Source organism: Mixophyes fleayi, chromosome 6 (genome assembly GCF_038048845.1).
Source record: "Mixophyes fleayi isolate aMixFle1 chromosome 6, aMixFle1.hap1, whole genome shotgun sequence".
Classification (NCBI taxonomy): domain Eukaryota; kingdom Metazoa; phylum Chordata; class Amphibia; order Anura; family Limnodynastidae; genus Mixophyes; species Mixophyes fleayi.
In genome coordinates, this window is record NC_134407.1 from 15011735 (window position 1) to 15030310 (window position 18576).

An 18576-nucleotide genomic window follows, 5' to 3' on the forward strand; every position below is an offset into this window, starting at 1 on the left:
GAGAGAGAGAAAATAAGAGACAGAGAGAAAATAAGAGAGAGAGAGAGAGAGAGAGACACAGAGAGAGAGAGAGACACACAGAGAGAGAGAGAGACACACAGAGAGAGAGAGACACACACAGAGAGAGAGAGACACACACAGAGAGAGAAGATAAGAGACAGAGAGAGAGAGACAGAGAGAGAGAGAAAATGAGAGACAGAGAGAGAATAAGAGACAGAGAGAGAGAAAAGAAGAAACAGACAGAGAGAGAGAGAGAGAGAGAAAAAAAGAGAGAGAAAAAAAGAGAGAGAGAGAGAAAGAGAGAGAGAGAGAGACAGAGAGAAATTTAATTTTAAATACCATTATTGCCATTTATTTTCTAGGTAGTAACATCCAGTAGGAATTAAACACAAGCATACAGAAGGATAAATTACCCGTGGCCTTATGGTGATTCCAATAAAAGACAAGAAGGTTTAGCGGTACTTCCCTCTACTAGGAAGATACATTAATTTATTCACTGCTCAGTACAAGTTATAACAGGGATTCATATTTTATTTTTCTTCATATTTCATCCTATTAACATCACTCATCCATGTTGTACAGTAGTTAAATTTTGTTAAAAATTCATCAGATAGAAAGAAAAGTAATAATTGGATTTTTTTTTACGACACTGACACTAAATGGTACGTAGGGAAATAGGAACAAATAAATCGAAACAAAGAAGAATAAATTAATACTACTTGAAACGTAAACTCCTTATACACCAGATTGTGCAGCTGGAAGACTTTAAGCACGTCCGCACACATTACCATCCCATTGTTCAGTCCGGCTACTTGCTTCTGTAACAGGGGGGTTCTTCCCGTAGGAGAGATGGCCACTTAATTGCTACAACTTTTAGGGGAGGTCAAGTGGCAAGTGTAGGGGTGGGGGGGTTTGGGCAGGGTGTGGGGGTGAGGAGGTGTGGCCTGTGTGGACACGGATGCATATAGATGACTAAAGGACTTGTCTGCTTTTGGACACCCCCCCCCCCCCCCCCACTTTATGAACAGACCAGTCATACGTAGATTATAATCTTGGACAGTGAATTTTTAGAAGTTGAAATCCTTGTTGTGTCGTTCTCTGTTCTATGACCACATTCACATTATATTTAAGAAGTCAGTCTAAACGGATCTTCACTGAAAATGACGATTTGTTATCTGTAAGGCAACGTGTAGATCACATTTTATTCATCACGATACAAAAAGGGGGCAAAAAAAACAAACACACAGCTATTCTAAAATATTACACGGATTCTCCGGACTTGTCCCAATCTCACCGGCATGTCGCACAAAGCGCTAGAGTATCAGAGGGCCATTCCCGGTTATTTTATGGTAAAGAAATTGGCAGAGTAAAATCAAAAACTCCTTTTTCTGACCTTTTTTTCGGTCATATTCTCATCCACTTTAGAGAATACCACTCAACTGGGTCACACGGGTCAAATTCAATATACATCTATATTAGGTCCTAGAAAGCAGATTATGTTTAAAAGAAACAACAAACAAACTTGTTGCCCCAAGCGCAGAATGGATAGTCCTGACGGGAATCCTCTAGTGATGGACAATATTGTACAAGGGGGCAGTTTTCAGGAGATAGTAGAGAATTCTTTCAGTAGTGTCTCTTGGCTCAGTGTGTTGAAGGCAAGGTTTTTCCGTACATTGATACTAATTGATCGAGCCTGAAAAACAAAACTCAGTGTTAACATGTGTAGAAACGATCCTCTCGGAATCTTGTAGATCTGCAAACTCTTTACAGTTTCCGATGTGATGCGGCTCGTCTGCATCCAATAAAGGGACGTTCATTATCTTGGTTGTTGCTGTCTTTGGTGGTATTATTATGTTTCGGGTTTACTTTTGCATCAAACCGGTTACAAATCCCCACAAAATGTTACCCAAACTGTTACCATAAATATGGTTCTTGCCTTAGGGCTCAGGTATATAGGTCTCTTTAGAAAATGGGTGAGGGATCATGAATAGGAAGAAGTGGTAAATGCTGCCTGTCTTCCATTTATTTAAAAAAAAAATTGGGGGGTCCATCGTTCTTTTTTATACAAGCTATGGATGCTAAAAGGCCACTTAACATAGGGATCAGTGACCCCTAGGTCAATTGGAATTCTGTTCTTCAAAAGGTGAGCAAAGTATTTTAAAAAGTGAGAATAAGGGATATATTTACTAAACTGCGGGTTTCAAAAAATGGAGATGTTGCCTATAACAACCAATCAGAGTCTAGCTGTCATCTTCTAGGATGTACTAAATAAATGACAGCTAGAATCGGATTGGTTGCTATAGGCAACATCTTCACTTTTGCAAACCCGCAGTTTAGTAAATCTAGCTCTAAGTGTCGATTTACCCAAACCTTACCTCTCCCAATACTTAACGAAGTAACCAGAGTTGGTGCCCTAAATAGGAGGCTGACAATTTGGACAGCGGAGAAGATGGCTGTGTACATAACTCATGCCAGGCTAAGCCTGAAGTGGAGGGTACCAATATGGTATTCAGTAATGCTAACAAAAAAATCACCTAAAGATTGTTTTTATCCTATTTAGGACCAGGGCTTTTTAGGGCTTTTTATGCATCATAGCATCTTATGGTCCAAAAACAATGTGCCCTAAGAGTATAGAAAGTTAGGGATTTGGGGAAACTCACCAGCTCCTTAAAGAAAGCGGCTTCTTTGTGTTGCTCAGAGTATCGTTCATACTGGTCAAGTCCATCCTGAAGTTTCAATGTCAGTGTGTCGTAATTGGAACGCACAACTTCCAACACCTAACAAGCAGATAGAAAGAAAAAATAAAGTATAATATGTACAAGTAACGAAAAACAACACCCAGGAAACACATTACATGACTGCAAACATTGGGAGTTCTTCACTTGAATTTTATCAAAGGCAAAATATCCCCAAAATTCGCTCCGTCAGTACCTCCCAATGTATCCGAGAAAAAGGCTCTATTCACTCTTTCACATCCTTAATTTCGAAATTGCATTTCACAGTTTAATACAGAAGAGAATATCCTAAGTAAAAGCACCTTTCAGATAAGGAGAGGCAGTTAGGTTTATAGCCAGTCTTACATCATTTATTGTCCCTATAGGATTTCTGTAATAGAATTAGGAAGATGCCTGCTAGCTGCAAGGCTTGGCACACACTGTGAAACATTACCAGCTACAGAAGCAGCTTCCCAGTAATTTGAACCACTTCAATTTACTGTCTGTGTTCTTAGATAGTTTTACCGAGTTTGCTGAAAACGTGTACAGTTTACACTTCACTCTCTTCTCTCCCACCTTTATTCTCTTACCAAAATTTGAATATAGACAGTGACACCTGAACCAACACAGGGCGCTTTCTTCATCATTTATTTATATAGCGCCACTGATCCCGCAGCGCTGTACAGAGAACTCACTCACATCAGTCCCTGTCCCATTGGAGCTTACAGTCTAAATTCCCTAACACACACAGAGAGAGACACTAGGGTCATTTTTAAAGGCAGCCAATTAACCTTCCAGTATGTTTTTGGAGTGTGGGAGAAAACCGGAGCACCCGGAGGAAACCCACGAAAACACGAGGAGAACATACAAACTCCTCACAGATAAGTCCATTGTCGGGAATCGAGCTCATGACCCCAGTGCTGTGAGGCAGAGGTGCTAACCACTGAGCCAATGTGCTGCCCCACAGGGCACTTTGCGAAAGAAGGTGGGAACAGCTGGACAAACACAGACATCTAATGGACAGAGGCAAAGTAGCCTAAATTATAGCTGTCTCCTTAGTATGGAGACAAAGGCGGTCACCCCACACTAAGTTCATTGACTAGACATAATCCGATGTGTAAAAATCGCATTGTTCTGAGTGTCTTTCCTGAAAACCAGAAGGATATGCCAAGTGAGGAAGCACATCTGGTGTAGTATGTCTGATATAGATTTGACTTTAATTAAGTCAGACACCTATTGAGAGACGATCGACTTTGGCCTCATTAATACGACAGGTGGATGAAGCACAAACTTCCCACCTGGACGGTTTCCAAGTCCCGAGTTGCTGACCGGAGAGGGGCTGAAAACAATCCTATTGAGTCAATGTTCAAGAATAAAGGTGTAAGCCTTGACTCACAACTATCATTTATTCCCCACATCGACTCTATATCTAAATCACGTTACATACATCTAAAGAACATTTCCAGAACACGCGCATATCTCACACAAGACACATCGACTATTGCAATTTCTTCCTTACTGGTCTTCCCAAAGTCAGACTTGAATCCCTACAATCTATTTTGCACACAGTGGCTAGATTGATTTTCCTTGCAAACCGTTCTTCCTCTGCTGAGCCACTCTGTCAGTCTCTACATTGGCTGCCTGTATTTCAATGAATCCAATATAAAATTCTTCTACTAACATAAAAGGCCGTCAATAAAATGGACATCGTCCTTATGGAATTGGTGCAATAAGTGATGACCACTAACTTTAATCAACATAAGAAGAGCGGAATTTACCAAACAGGTAAAACCAAACAGATACACAGCAGAAGTCATAATAATGCTCCATCGTCTTTTATAACTGTTCTATTATATTATTTCAAAAGCAAGAAACACAGCTATATTATCAGTCTAATATCACAATAAAGAAGAAGAATGGTACTTTTATAAACAGTATTCACCAATAATTGCTACAGTAAGTGCTTCTGTGGCACAATGTAGATAGTACAAATTACATGTGTCCAATAACTCCAGACGGGGCAGATAACAAGTGACAAACCAGCTACAGAGTCTCACACTTAGATCTTATATACCCAATTCAAACTACAAGGAAAATGTCTATGAGGGTGATTAGAGTGGAAATATTAACTAAATCTTAGGATAAGAAGACACTGGACTGATAGGCCTTTTATCCATACTTCTTTATTGTACACTTTATACTATCGCTGCATATTGAACACAGCTGTTTAAGTTATAGATTAAAATTACACAGAAACATGAGTAAAAATAAGCTGTATGTCATGATGTGATGCTCTCCAAAGATGATGATTAATGGTGCGGTGATGTAAGAGCCTCTGGCAGCTACACATGATGGAAATAGTCAATGACCTCACTAATGATTGATGCATTCTCAGTGATGTCACTGGTTCCTAGTGACTGGATAAGCTGCATTCTCAGTGATGTCACTGGTTCCTAGTGACTGGATAGGCTGCATTCTCAGTGATGTCACTGGTTCCTAGTGACTGGATAGGCTGCATTCTCAGTGATGTCACTGGTTCCTAGTGACTGGATAGGCTGCATTCTCAGTGATGTCACTGGTTCCTAGTGACTGGATAGGCTGCACTCTCAGTGATGTCACTGGTTCCTAGTGAATGGATAGGCTGCACTCTCAGTGATGTCACTGGTTCCTAGTGAATGGATAGGCTGCACTCTCAGTGATGTCACTAGTTCTTAGTGAATGGATAGGCTGCACTCAGTGATGTCACTGGTTCCTAGTGAATGGATAGGCTGGACTCTCAGTGATGTCACTGGTTCCTAGTGAATGGATAGGCTGCACTCTCAGTGATGTCACTGGTTCCTAGTGAATGGATAGGCTGGACTCTCAGTGATGTCACTGGTTCCTAGTGAATGGATAGGCTGCACTCTCAGTGATGTCACTGGTTCCTAGTGACTGGATAGGCTGCATTCTCAGTGATGTCACTGGTTCCAAGTGAGTGGATAAGCTGCATTCTCAGTGATGTCACTGGTTCCTAGTGACTGGATAGGCTGCACTCTCAGTGACGTCACTGGTTCCTAGTGAATGGATAAGCTGCACTCTCAGTGATGTCACTGGTTAGGCTGCACTCTCAGTGATGTCACTGGTTCCTAGTGACTGGATAGGCTGCACTCTCAGTGATGTCACTGGTTCCTAGTGACTGGATAGGCTGCATTCTCAGTGATGTCACTGGTTCCAAGTGAGTGGATAAGCTGCATTCTCAGTGATGTCACTGGTTCCTAGTGAATGGATAGGCTGCATTCTCAGTGATGTCACTGGTTCCTAGTGACTGGATAGGCTGCACTCTCAGTGATGTCACTGGTTCCTAGTGACTGGATAGGCTGCACTCTCAGTGATGTCACTGGTTCCTAGTGACTGGATAGGCTGCATTCTCAGTGATGTCACTGGTTCCTAGTGACTGGATAGGCTGCACTCTCAGTGATGTCACTGGTTCCTAGTGAATGGATAGGCTGCATTCTGAGTGATGTCACTGGTTCCTAGTGAATGTATAGGCCGCAGTGAATTAAAAGGCTGCATTCTCATAAATATTGGGTTCAGTCTACAAAACAGTTGCCTTTATTCCCATACTTTGTGTACACAACAGGTGATTATTAACTAGTGAGGCTGTTTCCAGCTATGAAGATGTGATATCGGTAGTGGCCAAGAGATGTGAAAACATTGGATTCTCATACAAAGGAAGAAAATAAGCCTAATGTAAAAGTAAAGAATCCACTAAAATATGAAGCAATGGGATGGTGCCGGAATCCCCCAAAAATTGAACACTGCTGACCTTAGGTAAAATGCTCCCTAAACTCCAGGCCATCAGCACTGGTATCTCCCGGTAGCTGGGCGTTCATGCCTTGCTCTAGGTAGCGCATTGCAGATCTTTGTATGTTAATGGAAATTATTACAAAGGAACCGCTGACTGGCCAAGTGTGTCAATCTAAAAGTATTTCCCCAGTAACCTCCACCCTGGTCTGTGGATCCATGGTGACAACACTACTAGAGAAACAAATCAATCTTCAGACCTGCAAAGATAAAATGCTTTCACTGTGTGATTCCAGTGACGTAGTAAGTACACTGCACAGTTACTGCGCTAATCTAGTGCAGTGTATAAAGCGCACCGCAGCATCCCATAACACGCCGTTAGATATAAACTATATACCAGAAATGCATTTATGGTTCCACCTTCCACTGTTTCTCCTCATTTCAACCAAACCGCACCACCAGTAACAGCCAACTGCAGCTTTAATTCTGATAATGCTGCTGCCTCACAGTACTATTCCGCTACCGTATGTATCAGTTGTTCCCCACACCTCTTAAGATTGTAAGCTCATATGGGCAGGGCCATCTTAAGCTTCTCTTTCATGTCATGGTATGCTATTTATTTGTATCATTATGTAGGTGGTCCTATAGTGGAGTAGACTAGACTTTGAACCAATGTTTCACACTATACACCATGCACAGGTACATAGGCCAACCTAGGACACATCTTGCAATGAACCAGGAGGACCTGTAAGCACCCTTAAAGAAGTCAGGTCACATTTATTACATAAATGACCCATATTGTCAAAATGAGAGAAGCCTTTATATCTCCGAAGCAGAGTTATAATTTTCTTACACACACACGCACCTCTCCTATAATCTGTTGGAGAGGCCCATACTCGGATATTATATGTACAGTTTATGCCAATGCTTTTATTAGTGAAGCTCTCCGCTAATCTATACCCGAATAAAATTTAAATGGCCATAATTATAGGTTGAAATCACAGGAATAACAATGAATGCGCATGAAAGAGCAATCACCATGATTGAATTATGTATCACAGCAGTGAATATGCAGATTGATCAGACATTCTCAGCTCGGTGGAATAATATGAAAGCTAAATATCAAAGGGCACATCATTTTTCGGTGATTGCTTTTAAAGTACAATAAGCTGTTTCTTCACACGTTTTTTTTTTTTTTCCTTCTATAAACTGAACACAGAAGAGTCAGATGGAAAATAAAGTTCAAATCTTCTTAGACAATGAAGAGATTACTCGGAGGGGTTGTGTTTGACCTCTAGGCATCTGCACATTGTATATGGGGGCAGAGGTAAGCTCCACCTGCGTGGGATTGCCAAATCTGAAAATGTTATAAAGTTAAAGCACAAAGTCTAAGTTGAAGTCAGCAAAAAGCACAGTATTGATATCCTACTTTAAGCGCCCTTGAGGGCAAGTTCTGTCATCATTACACTTGCTGTCTGTCTCAGTAGGCTTACGGACAGGAAATGTAGTGTGCGTAGGGACAACACTACCCCCACAATGCACAATCTTATCGTAAACATGCTCAGAAATATTCCTCATTTTTACATACTGTATATTTCATAATTGTTATTATTTGCTCTTTGTTATAATGCAGTTGACATTTTAGATTTAATAGACCTCTATATAAAACTACATTGGTGTCTTTGAAATAGCAAATCCATGTTTATTCTAAATGACGGTGGGATAAAAATAGAAATGACCTGCTCATCCTTCTCCACAAAGCTGCAATGCAAGTGTGCGCCCTTCTCTTTATACTACTAGAATGTCGCTGAATCTTCTTTTCTTCCTCTGGATCTAACTAGAATGTCACTGTTATTAAGCACAACATGCAAACAGGTAGAAAGGAAAGGAAAAATAATACGGAACAAACAACGTTTTAATGTACCACCATTCCAGCTAAACTGAGTAGTCTGGAACAAAAGTGTCAAAATCTTAAACTAATCTGTCGTTCAGTGCAACTCTGCACAATGGGCCCCTTCCTTCCCCCAGCATCATCAATCATTCAGGATTTCTAAGACCCCCCTCATAGATGGTTCCACATGTGCTGATCATGAGTATGAAAGTAGGGTTCCCGTACTTCTTTTTCAGGTTTCAAATGAGGTAAATTATGTATAAGAACCTATTCCTCCGTATTCTATAAATTTGGGGGCTGTGCATTATTATTATCATTTGTTTATAAGGCGCCACAAGATTTCCGCAGCGCCGTACAGAATACAAGACAGTAGGACCATACATGGTAAACAGAACAGCACAATAAACGAGTATTACCAAGACTCCCGGAGCAATTATAGTGAGGCTGGAGCAGAAGAAGTGGTATAGAGACAGGAGGGAAGAGGGCCCTGCTCCTAAGAGCTTACATACTAAGGGAGGGCAATCAGACAGCAGGCACAATGGGAAGCCAGTAGGGATAAAGTGCAGGGGGAGCGAGAAGGGACAGGGAAGAGAGAGGTGCAGAGAACGAGTATGGAGAGAGGGTTAGGTGGATGGCTGCTAGGCTTTAGGGAACAGTTGAGTATTAAGTGCTCGTTTGAAGGAACGCAGATTAGGGGACAGTCGGATGGAGCGAGGGAGGTCGTTCCAGTGAAGGGAGGCAGCTCGGGAAAAATCTTGGATTCTGGAATGTAAAGAAGTGATTAGGGTGGAGGAGAAGCGATGGTCATTGGCCGAGCGTAGTGAACGGGAGGGAGTGTGAATGAAGATGAGGTTGGAGATATATGGGGCAATAGAGCAGGAGAGAGCTTTGTAGGTGAGGGTGGGGGAAGGGGAGCTTGTGTAAGGCAAGGTAGAGGGGGAGGCAGAATAGCGGCGCATATAGGAAGAGGAGTCAGCCGTGTATAAAACGATGGGGGGAAGTTGGGAGCGGGGGAGGCCTGTGAGGAGAAGGTTACAGTAGTCAAGACGGGAAATGATGAGCTGGTACCCCTATAATTGGGAGAACAAGCAACAATTATATGGTAAATTTTTGGGGTTGCACTCGCTGCATGAGCGTAACTATGGGATGTCTATACAATAACAGAAATATATTTAAATGTGTAGGTTACAAAACGATTTACCTAGATCTGTGCTAGATACGCTCTACTAGAGGATGCTTCTACCAAAGAACTGGAGACAAAAATGGGAACCAACGTAAAAAGATCTGATTCTTTTACAATTACATACATCAAAATATGTCCAGACATGGGGCATACTGTCAAAGCTCTAAATCTATAGCTATACAAATAATTGCCCTATTATAAAACTATTAGACGTTAGCATATTACGCTATGACGGGTGTAGCTATCAGACCTGTATTTTTCCAGGATATACAGCTAGTTCTGTGTCAGATTTATTTATCATTTTCTTTCATACCAGCGAAGAAATAAATACAGTTTAATTATTAACCAGGCAACTAGAACATTTTAGGAACGAATGCATAAATCCGTAGCTGACTGTACCAAATATTTACAAAAGTGTTTCTGCCTCCACAAGTTTATGTAGGTGGCTGCAGAGAATTCACATATTCTGCTATTTAGTGGAACGAAGAGAAAGATACAATTTATTCTGTTTTGCACAAGAGTTAATTTTGCAACGTTCTGCAATTTTCATGCTGCTCCAGGATCCGCCAGGAGAAATATTCAGAAGAAAATGAGCAATTACGCGTATGCATGAGACACAGAGGATAATCACAATGTGATGTAACTAAACATTATGGGTCTGATTCATTAAGCCACACAAAATGAATGTAAATTGCCTAATTTTTATAAAACGCACATAATTCGGGCTCACGCACGTCCGTATTCAACTACAGGCGGGTCTGAAGAAACCTCTTTTGTTAAATACAGGTCTAGGTACGCTCTGCTCGGACAGACAATACACTGCAGGATACATATGTGGAATATAGGGTCCCAAAAGAATGCACAGAAAAATAAAAACATTCAATTATCAGCATCTGTTAATAATATAGGGCCTGATTCATTAAGGAAAGTTAAGTAAAAAAAAATTGAGTAAGTAGTCTCCTGGACCAAACCATGTTACAATGCAAGGGGTGCAAATTAGTTTTCTATACCAGTTAAATATTGTCAGTTTTTTCATATAGCACATAAATACTTGATAGCTTATTTGTACACTGAAATTTAAAGTAGATATTTGTGTTCTACATGGAAAAACTGACAGTATTTAACTTAGGTGCAAAATAGAAAACTAATTTGCACCCCTTGCATTGTAATATGGTTTGGTCCAGGAGACTACTTACGCAATTTTTTTTAACTTAACTTTCCTTAATGAATTAGGCCCATAGTCATTAATGAAAAATGTTTTTAAAAAATATATTCTTCCCCCCTGTTTTTGTCAATGAAATACAATTATCATGATGCGATTAATGTCTACTGTACATAAAAAGCATTTTTACAGTTGCACCTGATTGCAAACACATGTTCTAGCATCATACACAGCCGTCATCACCAGTAATCGGCACTTACACCCGACCTGTAGCTGGTACAAGTCACACGACAGGAAAACACGTAGCTTTGAGATACCCAGAGCTTGAATCCGACGCTGCTGGGTGAGCTGGAGCTTGGCACGCCCTTACTGTACACTGACTACGTGCCTGCGCCCAGTTCCCTCCCCATTCCGCAAATGAGATCGTAGGCCATGGTAAGTGTTCTTGGCCTCAAAGACGAATTTGATGTTCTTCCATTCACTGGTGTATAGTACGTTACTGGCAGGGCCGGACTGGCCATCTTGCACTTCAACAAAATATATTTGTTGATAGCTGCTCTCAGTTCCCAGACAGGAGACAGCCTGCAGAGGAAGCCGAGGAGCTCTAAGTACAAGATTTGGTAATCTGGTGAGACAAAGTGCTTCCCTGCTCACTCTGCAGGAAGATCCCATCCTTACGGCTGTCAGCAGCACCAGAAGCATAGATAAGTACAGTGGGCTGGGGATGGCATGGTAAATGTAATTAAAAGAAAAATGTTGTCCGGTGCTCAGAAACAAACAGAATTTAAAAATCACTGTGTCAGCATAAACATAAAGGAGAATTTTGTGCACAATATAGCTATATTGGGGTTAAGCTCACCTGCCGGACATCAAGGCATCTCCTGTAGGTGAGTCCCTAAGCTAGTGATACAAATTTACATTCAGGGTGTTCCATTTAAAACCTCCCTTTATGTTTATGCTGACACAGTGATTTTTAAATTCTGTTTGTTTCTGAGCGCCGGACAACATTTTTCTTTTATTTGCACTTGCACATTGGTCCTATTTGTCCTTGGCTGCCGTTTCAAATGATTTTATACACTTGTACACATTTCATTAATTTAAAGAAGCGCCCTTTTTTTCTTTCACTATGGTAAATGTAATGTTTTATTATAATCTATGTATCAATGCCCCGTGTTGGCCACACCCACAACATATGCAGCCACGCCCTTTTCAGCAGTTTCTTTCGTGCTTGCCCTGAGGTGGGCCTGTGTATTTTAAATGCCAGGGCTGATTTTTAGTCCCAGTCCGGCCCTGGTTGCTGGGGATGCGTAGAGTGATTTTGCGCAAAACATGGCACGTATTGGCATTTATGTTTCCTTCATTTATCAGGCCCCATGTTTCATCAGATTAGGGCAAATTAAAGCAAATGTCTGATTGGCTGTATTAGGATAGAGCACATTTGTGTTATTTTCATCATGTTAATAAATCAGCCTTTTAACCGAAAGTTTGTGAGCGTTGGGTTTCAAGCTTATGGGATCAGGGAGGTGAAAGAGAAACAATTATAGGTCAAGGCAACTGAAAGTTGGGGGTGTAACTCCAACACTTCTGATCCTACATAAATTACGCTATCTTCCTCTGTAAAACCATGTGCTTCGTGGAAAATCTAGGTGCAAATTACAAAAAAACCACTGGTTCAAACCTGCTGCTGCACTGCACGGCGGACTATTTGCGTTTCATCTTTATGAGAACACAGTCTATCAACCCCCGAGGTACATCCGTGAGGCAAGAAGGATGACATTAAAGTAGATTTACTAAAGCTTTTAAAAAGGAAAAGTGGAGATGTTGCCCGTAGCAACGAATCAGATTCTAGCCATCATTTATCTACTACATCCTAGAAAATGATAGCCGGAATCTGATTGGTTGCTGTGGGAAACAACGCCACAGTTGCTTTTGGAAGGTTTAATAAATCTACCCTTAAGTGTGTGCGCACAACATGTTCATTTTGTTTCATTCAGTCACACTGCTGCTTCCTGATGAACGGGCTGCCTTCATGAGCACTGGTTCGGCTTACAAAGTGACCGCTGTGTATCAGGTGACAAGTTCACTTTAAGAGGGTTTAGCTCGTTTTATAGAAGTGGTAGAATAGAAACTTTAGAGAAAATAAGCAGACACGGTGAAATCTACAGACAGTCAGTAACCATCCTCTGCAGTGACACCTCAGCAGGTCAGAGTGTGCCTCGTTCCTGGCAGCAATGCCAATGACACTGGGACAGGTGTGACACGGCTAAATCTAGCGAACGCGGGTGACTGAGAACAGGAGACCGGGAGGATTTCACAAGGTGAGCGCTGTACGGTTTGAAATGCAAACTGTACATTGTAACCATGTTCAGTAAATGTTCCCTTAGATGCACTACCGGAAGTTGTACTTCAATGTTGGAAACTATATGAATGCTGGCTGTTAAAATCACAAAACAGAGACATATGTCTGACCATGTTGAGGACTTGGCAGACATCTAGCTCTCCATAGGAACAATGGGCAAATAGGCCCAATAAGTAGGAATGACAATACAAATATAAAATCTCAATAGGAATAAAGCTTCATTATATAAAATATGTCTCAACATTGAGAACGAAACGTTTCTATATACACCTCAGACGTCCTGTCTAAAAGCCAGCAGAAGAAACTAGCATGAGGGTAATCAGAGACTAAGGCCTGTGTTCATGGGTGGTTTCTGATCCGCCCTCAGTGCGCTATCCTGCGCTACGTTCACTGGAAGGAGAACACAACAATAACACAAGGTCGGTACTTCTGGCACCAGCTGGAAATGCTGGATGCCGAAGGCTACATTTTTGGTCTTCCTGGTTTTTACCGTTAGTACAGACAGTGTGGTCCTCTTAGTGATCCATAGATCCTATACCTCAAGAAGCTCTAGTGCTGCATTCACCTCCTGTACAACAAAGCTGCAGGCCAGCGTTATAAACACATAAAAGGCCAAAAGCTTCCAGTGGGTGGACAAATGCAACTTATAACATTGTAGTGTATATTGTATTGTAACATTCAGAGATGTATGTTCATGGCTTTTCATATTGGATCACTTTATGCTAAATTACAACTTTGCACTGTGCGGTTCATCTTTAGATGCAGTAACACAAAAGTCACAGTTCTATAACTAAAGTAGATGAATCTCCTGACATAACATGAGCAACCAAAATAACGTAAATACAGATTGCTGTAATAATCCTCTTCAGGCTCAGATACACCACAAACAAGAGGGACAAAGAGGAAGAACTATGGTGCTGGCGGGTGGTGCTCTAGAACCTTTCACCTCCAAAACACAATGACCTGAAAGGGACAACCCAGCAAGCATATTAGTGTTAGTGCTGTTCACGTGGAGCAATCAAACACAATGCTGCCAGTTATCCAAAACAGATCCGCTGCTTCAGAAGACTGACTATTTAATCATGAGTCTGAACGAGCCGGTGGAGCCTGACTGCGGACTAGAGAAACATTTCTTTTCACAAATTAGCCAGAGATGTAGCAGTTTCCGAACAGAGATTCCAACCAGGAATAACTTTTTCCTGACTACACCACCATCAAACATAAAATAATTCAGTTTAGTGTAACGCCTCCAACATCCTGGTTCACTCACTTGTCACGCCACGACTACTGCAATGTTATTAACGGTTCTTTGCCTCCACTTCTATCCATATTGAATTCTGCTGCCAGGCTCATTAATCGCACTTGTTTCACACACTCCTTCGGCCGCGACACTCTTCCAAGCCTTGCGCTGGTTCGCTCTACCGTCCAGAACTCAAGTAATATCTATTTACCCTGGATAAGCAGTGAGGGGGAAGCAGACGTAGGCACAGCACAACTGCTGGACCGGGGTCTTTTCATGTACGCTGTGCAGTGAAGAGCTTTCAGCAATAAAATAAAAGCATTTATCAACTGGTTCTGAGCTGTCTCGTGAGTGTTGTATTTTCTGTATGTGGATTAAATGAATTTGCCATTTCTTATCCCGTCTAATGTTAATAATAAAGTAAACAATATAGATCTTATTTTTTTTATACAGTATCATCCAACAGAGCTATATGGGGAAAGTTACATGCACTAACAACGCGGACCAGGCACCTTGCAGACTGATTGCCATTGTTCAGATCAAATACAGTGACTTCAACTCCCGTGACTCCTGTTCTTCCCATTATCGGGTCATCACCAATACTCAGCACGGACCCTGATTTGACGGGAGCCCCTGGGAATATCCAGGGTTTCCCAACCACGCCAGACATCGCTGAGAAACAGCAAGGAATTTTTGCAGAGAGTTGCTAAGTTTACATTAGTTCAGAAATTAAAAGTTTTATGAAAAAAGCGTTGTTGTAATGTGCGCTTACGACCTCACATACTGCAGGTATGACTTTAAAAGTTGTGTTGCTCAGAATTACTGTTGGATCTCTCCCTGTGTCCTTTAGCTTACAGTACATAATTGATTCAATTTTCTCACATTCCCTGGTCTTTGAAACCAGCTATTGTAATGTAAATTCATTCAATCAGCCAACTGAAAAACAAATACAAGCCTGACTCTTGTGTACTGTGGGTAAATGACATTGGGATTGGTGTCCAACATTAATTCGAATAGCTGTTTAAAATACTTTTATATATACAGGGCCTGATGTACAGTTACTGGGAGCCATGCAAATAATTCTCTGTCTATAAACTATTTCCCTGACACCCAGTACCCAAGGAGTGCCCAAGGAGTGCCAGGGTGCGCCCCAGTGCTATTTAGCATAGGGGTGGTTTGCCATTGGTACAGGGAGGGGGGGTGGGGGCTCGTTTATTGGGTGTCATATTCTCACACGGAGGTTCACCCCATCCCTGTTATAGTAAGATCAGCCCAGCGCCAGATGAGGATTTTGTAGGTAGACCCCACTCTTGTTGTTCCTGTGATTTAGTGTTCACCAGCACAAGCTTTGGCACTGGAGTCAGTTATTTATTTAGGGGAGGGGGGGGGGGGGGTTGCTCGTTTTATTTATTTTTATTTAAAATGGGAAAATCAATTTTATAATGAATGAATAAAATGTGTGGTAGGAATCACCCAAGTATCTGGTACTACACAGAGAACAGTTACGTTATAGTGGCGCAATGCAAAATTGTAACTCAGAAATGGTAAAATCGCCATGTGCCGGATGTCCATTTAATGCTACATTTGTACACACAAGTTTCTGTTTCTTAGGAAGCAAAGTGTTGTTATATTTTATTTGTATCTATGTCTGGGAAGCGGAGGCAGGTGCACTGGAGCCTTCTAGCGTTATAACAATCCCATTTAATTAGCAGTAGAATCTATTTGGTGCCGCCACGGAGCTGTGCAGTGATGGGGAAGTGAGGTGTAATGTGGCACATCATTTCCATCTAGATGTGGTATGGATAAACTGCATCAATGGCTCCCAAAAGCTCGGTTGGTGTTTAAACTGGAAATAGCAGATCACTATAATGTGTTTTAGTGACTTGTGATGTTTGTATCTGTACAGAGTAAAGTGTGTCTTATGATGATTTGTATCAGCAAGTCTGACAAACTGCGTTTGTGTAAATGAATGTGAGACAAAGCACGCTGCTCATTAACACTGTCCTGGCGTGTGCTTGGCATTTACGTTTGCTCCGCTTTAAATAGGCATTGTCTAACACACTAAGCCTGGTTTATATCATGGATTAAAAGATCATGTCACAATATTATTATGTATTAAGTGCCAACATATTCCGTAGAGGAATACAGCAAACGTACATTGGTAGCAATGCAGGAACCAAAGTGGTCAAGGAAAATGTTCATCACCTTAGACGGTAATGGAGCTTTAAGTAGTAACAAAGGATAAGCTATGTCTATGAGCATGGTGTGACCACTGTCCTTTTCCCCTTCATTTTAAACTAGGGTGATGGTCAAATTCCAGACCACTAGGCCTCTGTTGGGCATGGTGTGTTTGGCTGTATAGCTGGTGTATTAAGACTGATATATCATAATTCAGAGTTATATCAGAGGTTATCTTAGTTAGCTCTACACCTACGACTAATCTCTTCATCGTTTCTTGCACCCACAGGTAACGATCTTATAACCTATCTGCACCAGTTCCCAGATTGTAAATTCTGGTGTTTTTTTTTTTACAGAATACATTGACAAAATCTATCACTCGTCACTAAGATCTGCTACCCTCCGCCTGAAGCACCTACTATGTACCATACTGACCTGCTGGCATGATTACTGAGCTGCTTGCAAACCTTATCTCTCATTTAGCTTCTCAGTGTGGCCACTTTGCAATTCTTCAGTATTATTGTGTTATTCATTTACCCACACTACACTGACTGCTATCCATGTCTCTCCCCCACTACCCCATCCTCATCTCATCTTCCCCATACTCTCTGCCCAATGCCCTTACCTACTTTACCCTACCCTATAACCACTTCTTCACCCCACCCTCCTGCCACTTCAGCTGTTTAGCTTACATCTCCTCTGCTACCTTTAATTTTAACTAGAGAAACTCGGCAGAAAACGCCTTAAATTAAACTGAAATGTAATGACTACATTACTTTATTAACAGAATTCAACAACTTTTTTTAAACACTACAGTACATGCAGAAATTTTACAACAGAGTATAATGTATAAATAACTATATTACCAATCACTATATTAAATGAACTAAAGAATTTCTTTATACACTACAATATATGTATAAGTTTTTCAATCAAAGTTACATTGCTGGGCATGGGCCCCGCAAGACGCGCTGATATATGTGGCTGTAAATAACGGTCACAGTTTCCACACCACCTAGCAGGTGACATGTTCCAGACCACCCAGCAGGTGCACAGTGAGTTCACTAAAAGTCACATTTTCCAGAGGACAATGGTAAAGCATAGATTAAAATGGCGGGCAAACGTTTTGCAAAATAACTGTGAAACAATACAAAAGAGTGTAACGCCAATATTTTTCTGCAAATCTAAAGTTTTAGATCCTGATGTGCCCTGCTCAGACAACGGCATCATAGAAATAAGTCACTCATAAAATTTGTACTTATACTATTAATATATAGGTGTTCCCTTAGCTCCTATTGTCTCTCACTACCCCCTCCCTCTAGAATGTAAACTCTAACGGGCAGGATCCTCTACCCTATGTCTTAGGTCTGTCCACTCTCAGTCATCCTCGTTTGTCCGTCATGTTTTGCGTTGAATGGTTTCTCTATGCCATGCAATTTTTTTTTGTTAATTGCACCCATGTATTAATTATTCTGTTATTATGTTTACTGTTTTAACGTGTGTCATATCTGTACGACTATTAAGCGCTACAGAATTTGAGGCAGCATACATTTAAACAATGGTGATGGTAGAAATGCCCATCACTTATACACACAAAAATTACAAAGAAATGAAATTATTATCATTTTGACACACTGTGCGAGGAAAGCCCCTGTACAAATATGGCTGGAGATGTATATTCCTTTGTCAGTCCGTACCTAGCTGTGTGGTGAGAACCATATGACGGCAGAGTCTTTTCAATTTCTGCCCCTGTTTGGAATTTTGCATGAATTTATATTGCCATTGTCCTCATCCTCAGATGTAATCTTCTTTGATAAAGTCCTTTCAAAGGTAAAATAGACGTATGTTTCTCAGTTTGTAGTATCGGAGCAGATATGGTAAAATATAAATATGTGTTTGGAGGAGGGAGAAATGACCATTTCTGACGTCGATGGGTTGGTCTGAAGCTCTGCAGTAAGTTGTGGTCCGCTGGGTACTTCCCTTTGATGCAGACTGTTGTGTCCAAGAACGCAGATGTCAGCAGCTCAGTTGTGAAAAGTACTAGGTTCTGTCCACCAGCAGCCTGA

The 18576-nt window shown here is 41.2% G+C and overlaps 1 protein-coding gene across 1 annotated transcript in view; it reads right to left on the reverse strand.

The window, feature by feature from the left end:
• Window positions 1–451: 451 nt before the first annotated feature.
• ARMH3 (armadillo like helical domain containing 3) overlaps window positions 452–18576 on the reverse strand; it is a 111255-nt gene continuing 93130 nt past the window's right edge. The window contains exons 25-26 of the mRNA XM_075215893.1: window positions 2661–2777; window positions 452–1693 (exon numbers count right to left, since the gene is read on the reverse strand). Coding sequence (XP_075071994.1) covers window positions 1601–1693; window positions 2661–2777 — 210 coding nt within the window. The 3' untranslated portion in view covers window positions 452–1600. The remainder of the gene's footprint in view (window positions 1694–2660; window positions 2778–18576) is intronic.